The sequence below is a fragment of the Nicotiana tomentosiformis genome, chromosome 4, assembly GCF_000390325.3.
Source record: "Nicotiana tomentosiformis chromosome 4, ASM39032v3, whole genome shotgun sequence".
Taxonomy (NCBI): domain Eukaryota; kingdom Viridiplantae; phylum Streptophyta; class Magnoliopsida; order Solanales; family Solanaceae; genus Nicotiana; species Nicotiana tomentosiformis.
Genome location: NC_090815.1, coordinates 16599240 through 16606827, shown reverse-complemented (window position 1 = coordinate 16606827; position 7588 = coordinate 16599240). Strand labels below are relative to the sequence as shown.

General features: G+C 32.1%; 1 protein-coding gene across 1 annotated transcript; it reads left to right on the top strand.

Annotated features, from left to right (window-relative positions):
* The first annotated feature begins 1987 nt into the window (after positions 1–1987).
* On the top strand, positions 1988–4651 carry LOC104119109 (uncharacterized). The gene is made up of 2 exons (XM_009630527.4): positions 1988–2461; positions 4030–4651. The coding sequence occupies exons 1-2, from the start codon at positions 2108–2110 to the stop codon at positions 4588–4590; spliced, it is 915 nt and encodes a 304-aa protein (XP_009628822.1). The 5' UTR covers positions 1988–2107; the 3' UTR covers positions 4591–4651.
* The last annotated feature ends 2937 nt before the right edge of the window (positions 4652–7588 follow it).

Here is a 7588-nt window from a genome sequence, read left to right as displayed (position 1 = left end):
TGATTTAGGCAGAATTTTCAAATCGGCTCATTCTTTTTCCTCAATTTGACAAAGGCACTATAATTTAGTTTATTTCAAATATGAAATGATGCTTCGAAAAGCTTTTATTTTTTCTCCCCCCACTATATTACTTAGTGGACATCTTTTACATGGAAATGTTATTTTCAAACTTTGGATTATATTTTGTCCAATCAATTACTTGTGAAATAATTATCAGGACCAATAGTTGTACAAGCATCGAAGACAAAATAGAGACAAGTATAAAAATTGACTGCAATTTCAACTGCATAACATGACCGCTAACGCTTTCTAGAATTTTTTGTTAGTGGTAAAATTAATTTAACTTTAAAATCGTTGATTAAACTAACTTGGTGAATAAGACAATACATAAAAACTAAACAAAGACTTGAAGGGAAAAATAAAGCCAGTATTAGAGGATTAGGACAGTTTTCCGGCTAAAATTTGTATTTTCTGGTCACTTTTGTATTTATGTTAACTAAGCTATATTAAGATGAATTGTAGATTACAAAAGAAAGAAAAATGACTTTTATGTTACAAAGCATAACTTGAATAACCATTAATAAAATTTTGGTGGAAATGACATCAGTTAGCCACTTTTGAGCATGTTATTTAAAATATATCCACAATTTATAATGCATTTAAAGATTAGTCAATTCGACCAAACTTCGACGTCCTGAAATTTAAACCTCAATGTTCAAACTTCAGGACATCGTGTCCTAAAGTTCGAAAATTGTGTCCAAAAATTTGAATCTTATATCCTAAATTTGTAATTAGCAGCTCAAAAATTCAGGATACAAAATTCATGATACTTAGTCCTGAAATTTGGACGAATTAGTTAATCTTTAAATACATTATAAATTATAAATATATTTTATATAGTAAGCTTAAAAATAAATATTGGTACACTTCGCCCCGAAATTTACTATGCGATTAACCCAAGGAGAAAGAGATTGGAAAGGAACACAAAACAACATTAATCTCTTTTAGAAGCAACAAGCAATTAGCAAAACTATGACGTAAAAGCCAAATTCATTATTATATAGGTATCGTGAAACTGATTATAATTTGCTTGACGTAACACGACTATTTATATTTTTATGGCTAAGACCTAAGTTAGAATAAAATCAGTTACAATCAACAACCAAAAAGAGACAGACAAAGTGAGAAAGAGAAGAGGAGATGACACTCCACTTTTGTAGAGTCTATTTTCACGAATAAAATTTTCTAACGCTATCATATTTAAGGTGATTTCAAACAATATAGTATATCTTTCTGAATAGAAACTGAAATAATAATCTGAAAATAGGATAAAAACCTATTATAACTAGTTAATTTTTACAAATAATATTAAAAAAATTACACGGTCAGGTTGTTTATACAACTATAATACGTACTACTAATATTTAATTAGGAGTATAGAACTGCTAAGCCAGAAAAAAGAAGAATGAATGTAAACGTGCTCGTAGAAAAGTAATCTCTCCCACGAAGTCCAAGTCCACCTCTCCTCTCCCCCCCCCCTTCCCCCCTCCCCCCACCCCACCACCCAAAAACAAAAACCAACCAAACCCCAGTTTAGGCCCAAAAAAATTAAACTTACCATATTATATTCATTTGTATTTCCTTATAGTACAAAGTTTTTCTATTATTTAGACAAATTCTTGCAAAAAAAAAAAAAGTTTGACAAATATTTTAAAATATATTTTGTTATTATATTGACATGAGAAAAAATTACAGCTTATAATATTTTTTATATAGTTTTTGAATATTTAAATTTTAATTTTAAAATATTATGTTTAACTAATTTAATTTAGTTTCAAAATTTAATCAAATTGACTCCCAATAAGCTAAATGTGTTATTTAAATTGAAACAATGGAGAGTAAGAAGTTAGAAATTTACATGAAATTTCCGAAGTGTTTTTATTCATAAATACATTAGCTCTACCTACCTTAGACCATCTAGACGTATAAATTAAAGCTTGTTTCATTTAAGAAAATTTGGCAAAGACTTCAAATACACAGGCTAGCTACAGCCCCAAGAAAACTCCACTCTTTTTCTTCATGTCAAAAGCTCTTTTCTTGTTTTACCATGGCTCCAATGGAAGTTAGCTCCAAAGAGAGAAAACTCAGAAAAGCTTGTTTTCTGGGTTGTTTTGGATTTTCCATTAATAAAAAAAAGTTATCTTCTGATTATGTTAAGTCAGCCGGCGGCAAGAAAAAAAGGAAGTCTTTGTTGTTTATTTTTAAATTTGTAGGGAAGCATTCGACGGCGGTAAAATCTATTCCGGTGGACATATCGGAGAAGTTCAGCCGGAGTAGAGAAATTCATGTCGTGAAGTCGGAGAAGAAGGATTCTGCTAAAACTCCGGCGACGACCGCTGACATGACTCAGGTGCCGCCGGTTAAGGGTCAAACAAATGTCCCTGAGAAGGTTAATTATAAGGTATGTTAATAGTATTAATTAGCGGCGAGTTTTCGGTCAAGCTCTATCAGTTTGTCTAGTTCAGTTTACCTTTTCAGTGTAGTTTACGAGCTATTGCACACTAGGTTTAAAAACAAATTAGTGACCGCGAGTTCCTTAGTTTAAAAAAAAAAGTTTAGAGGCAATAAAGAGTAAAATTTGAAAGTTGGTATGAACACCACTATTATTTTAAAAAATTAGAATCAATTTTAACATTTGAATGAAAAAGGTAGAATATATTATATTTTGTATAAGTGTCTTCAACTACTTTTAGATTGAGACGTGATTTAATTTGATAGTAATTGGTTACACATGCTTTGTGAGATTGTCTAGAAACTGTATTTTCTGTTATTTAACTAGATATAACTTTAAGAACCCATCTTATGACAAAGTTATTGGTTACATCTTATTTTTAGTGGAGGATAAGATATAAGAAACGAAGCTGAGATGGTTCGGACATGTTAAGAGAAGATGGTTCGGGCATATTAAGAGAAAAAAACACGGATGATAATAATTGGTTATACATGCTTTGTGAGATTGTCTAGAAACTGTATTTTCTGTTATTTAACTAGACATAACTTTAAGAACCCATCTTATCACAAATTAACTTTGTGAGAGTAATTGGTTACATCTTATTTCCCGTGGAGGAGAAGATATGAGAAGCGAGACTCAGATAGTTCGGGAATATTAAGAGAAGAAGCATAGATCATGTCCAGTTAGGAGGTGCGAGGGATTTGCCCTAATGGGTATGAGGAGGGATAGAGATAGGCCAAAAAGTCTTGGGAAGAAGTAATTAGGCAGGATATGGCGCAATTGGAGCTTATTGATGACATGATGACACTTAATAGGAGGGTATGAAGGCCGAGAATTAGGGTAGAAGATTAGTAGGTGGTCGAGCATTTCCCTTTGTCTTCCTCAATTCGATAGCACTAGTGTTAATATGATATCATTGTATATTTAGATTGCTATTACTACCTATCGTTTAATTGCTATCTTGGCTTCTGTTTTCTTAATATTTTGTTGTTGTTACTACTTGTTGTCACTACTTCTTTTATATATATTTTCTTTAGATGGGGATCTATCAGAAGCAATCTCTAAGACTAATTATATCCTACCTTCCCCAGACCCCATATGTGAAAATTCATTGGGTTTTGTTGTATAACTTTAAGAACCATAGTATAAGAAGGAAGAAAGGAGTTGAAAATTATTATGTATTTCCTTAATGATCCAAGTTTAATTCATTTATTAACTTTGTAGATCATATGAAGGAGGTCATTTAAAAGTAAAAGAAATTTGTAGATTTTACACAATTTATGGAGTTTGTGGATATCACATTCACATATTTGTTTTCCAAAATCCATGTTGTTTAGAAAATTTTCTGTGGGAAAATTTTAATTTCTTTCTCTTTTCTGGATCTTGGATCAATGTTATACGTTTCTTATTAATGATTGGTTTACTAGCAATTTCGTCATATTTTTTTCTTGCCCTTCTTTCCTATTTCTTAATTGAGTATGTTTAACAATTTTATTTTTTGACCTCATTATTTTCAGACAAAGGACGATAATAAAATTCAGGACATCATCCACAGAAAGAACAAAAGTTTGGATCATTTGTTCGACAACGCACAAGAACATTCCACGTGTCCAAATGAATTTTCAAGGAGTGTTACTATTTCTAGTACTCATAATTTGAGCCACTTTAATTCACCAAAATACAAGCATGATATCAAGATTTCCCACTCAGTATCTCTGCCGCCATCAAAACGGAAGAAATCACCGGCGGCGACCACCACCGGTGAAGTCAACGACGAGAAGTCAAATCAACGACATGATCAAGAAATTAATAACTACTTTGATTCAATTATTGGGATGTCAATTCTAATGGTGACCCTATTGATAATGTTGTTTTGGGGCAAGGTTTGTGCCATTATTTGTACGTCTGCATGGTTTTATTTTCTCCCTCGGTTTCGACCAAAAAATGAAGCAATCGTCGCCGGAAAAAATGGTGGAGTCGCCGGCGATGTTGATGTCAACTCCGACGAGTACAAGAAGAAAGTTGTGTTGGAAGGGTTTTTGGAGAGAAACCATAGGAGTGGTGTTGGATTTTTGTAGTACTTTTGTTAATATTTTTCTTTTTTTATATATATATTTATTTTGTCCGTTTTGGGTGGAATATTTCTATTCATTTATTTTAAACCAAAAAGCAAAAAAGGGAAGGGAATTAAAAAGAAAAGAAAATGTTTAATTTATGTGAACATGTTTGATTGGGCACAGAATTTAAAAAAAAATGAAGACTTTTGAAATTTGTGGTCCTAAACAAGTCAAAAAGGGGCCTGAGTATTTCTGTGGTTATAAAAGTTTCTCATTAAGGGTAGAATTGTAAGATTAAGTTAAAATATTTCCAAAATTAAAAATGGATCATTCTTTTTTAAACGGATAAAAAGAAAATAGGTTCACGTGGAACGGAGATTTGAATGAATTGTTTATGTAAATTTTTGATGGGGGATTGTTCAAAAGAGATGGCTGTTTTCTTTAGAATACTATTGTCTAATTTCAACTTGGTTTAATTTTTTCATTCACTTGTTTATACCTAATTTGTTACTGAATTATGTTCATCGGTTTATGGTCTAAAACAATTCATACATATTTATGTGACTATAATTTATCTAATTAAAAGAAAAAATAAAATTTTAAAATTAAATTATTCTAAATTTAGAAACGATTCATTCTTTTCTAAAACTGACCAATAAGGAAAACGTTCATTCCTTTTTAAAACGATCTGAGTACTATTAACTTGGTATTCTCACAAGATTCCTAGGTCGTCAGCATATATCTCATGTCACAATTAATCTTTATCAAAATTTATAGCTACTTTTTCGTTTTGCCAAAAATACCAGAAATTGCACCTCAAAAAGTTGAATCAAATTCCAAAATTAGACCAAAAATAAAAGAAAGTGTAAAAATTGCACCTTCAAATGTAAGTTCCTATTAAATCTTTTTTATTTTTACATTTTTTGTTAAACTTAATAATCAGAGTTTAGAGTTTATTAAATATGTGACAGGTATCAAAAGTACTTATTTTTTACACACTTAAAAGACCAAAATTACTCCCTTATATATTTAAGGGAGTACTTTGAACCAATCTCAAACATAAGGTACCGTTTTTGTCATTTTCTCCTTAATTTACCATACTCTCAAACATCGCATTTATCCCCACTCTCACTTCTACTCTTACGATCCAAGAAAACCTCTTACCTTGCCCCCCACACTTTCATTCTTTTCTCCATCCAATGGTGATAGAGCACTCTTCAAGAGGAGAAAGGGCTTATGACATTTTCTCAAGGCTATTAAAGCAGCGAATTGTTTGCAATATTTTATACATGTTTAGATGAACCTATTTGACTGGGCACGGAGTTTAAGAAAAAATGAAGACTTTTAGAATTTGTGGTCCTAAACAATTTAAAAAGGGGCCAAGAGTATTTGTGTGGTTATAAAAGCTTCTAAGTAAAGGTAGAATTGTTAGTTTAAACAAAATTATTTTCAAATTTAGAAATGGGTCATTCTTTTTGGAACAGACCAAAAAAAAATATTAAAATGTATTTAAACTAAGGCTGTCCAACGGGACGGGATGTCCCGACCCGTCCCGTCCCACTTAATTTTAAACAGGATGGGTCCATGTTAAACGGGATACGGGATGGGACAGGATGGCCATTTCGTCCCGTTTATCCCGTCCCATTTCGTCACGTCACGTCCCGTCCCGTCCCGCGTCCCTTTTTTTTTTTAATTATAGCCGTTGGGCAACAACTATAATTGCAAAAATAGCCGTTCCCAACGGCTAAAAACGGTCATATTTGGCCCCCACTCCCCCAAAACACACCCCCTCCCCCAAATTTTTAATATAATCCTTAAATTTATTAAATTACACTTTGGCCCTATTTTCTACTATAAATATCCCGATCTTTCTTTATTTTTTCCCATAAAAATAAATCATTCTCTCTCAAATCTCTTACATTCTATCTATATTATTCTCTCAATTTTCTCGCAATCAAGTGATAAGTTTCAAGTATTTGGACAAATATTTGGAGCAACTTTCAAGCTTCAAATTAATTCGTCAAGTATTTGGAGTAATATTTTGGGCAATTTCTTCAAGTTTCAATATTTAATCACAATGCACTCGTTCCATCTCCTAATTTTAATATATATTTTTTGCGCATTATTTTAGTGCTTAATTTTTGTGTTTACTTTACGTGTTCTATTTTCGTATTTCATTTGTGTTTTTAATATTTGTGTTAATTTTTTAAATTTAATTTCATATTTAAATTATGGCACCTAAAAATATATTTGGCGTATTTAAAAAAACTAGTAAAAAAAGTAGTAAAGGTGAAAGTAGTAGTAGTCCTAATCCTAGCCCTTCTCCTATAATTAGAAAACATATAGATGAAATGACTCATGTTGATGAAACTTTATTTTTCCACCCCCCGCATGTTATAATATTAATTTCGGAGAACAACTAGATCATGAAACTTTACAAAGACAAATTGGCAATGATATTTTTATTGAGGACGAAGAAAATGAGAAAGAAGAATTAGATGAAACACCCACTAGTCCTGCAACACAATCTCCAATACAGAGTCAATCTCGGTCTGGAGCTTTACCCTCTGTATCTCCTGTAAGGGGTAAGCCTAAAGATGAACGTCCCAAAATATCACTTGTATGGAAATTTTTTAAACATGATAAAGTCAAGTCAATGTGCTACATGTGAAATATGTAAGTAACGAACAACTTTTGGCATGGTGGAAGGAGCGTGGCAAGACTTTTCCAACACTTTCAATAATGGCCCGAGATATCCTTGCTTTTCAAGCATCACCAGTAGCATCGGAGAGTACTTTTAGCGCGGCAAGATTTCAAATCGGAGATCATAGACATTCATTAGCGGAGGACAGCCTAGAGATTTCCGTATTATTCAGAGATTGGATTAATTCAGAAAGAAGAAATCTTGGTTTTGAAAAATTAACAACTAGGGAAGAAGAAGAATACAATGAGATACTTAGCACTGGGATGACGACATGGAACTCATGGAACATCAATCAACATTGCCAATTCCAGAACA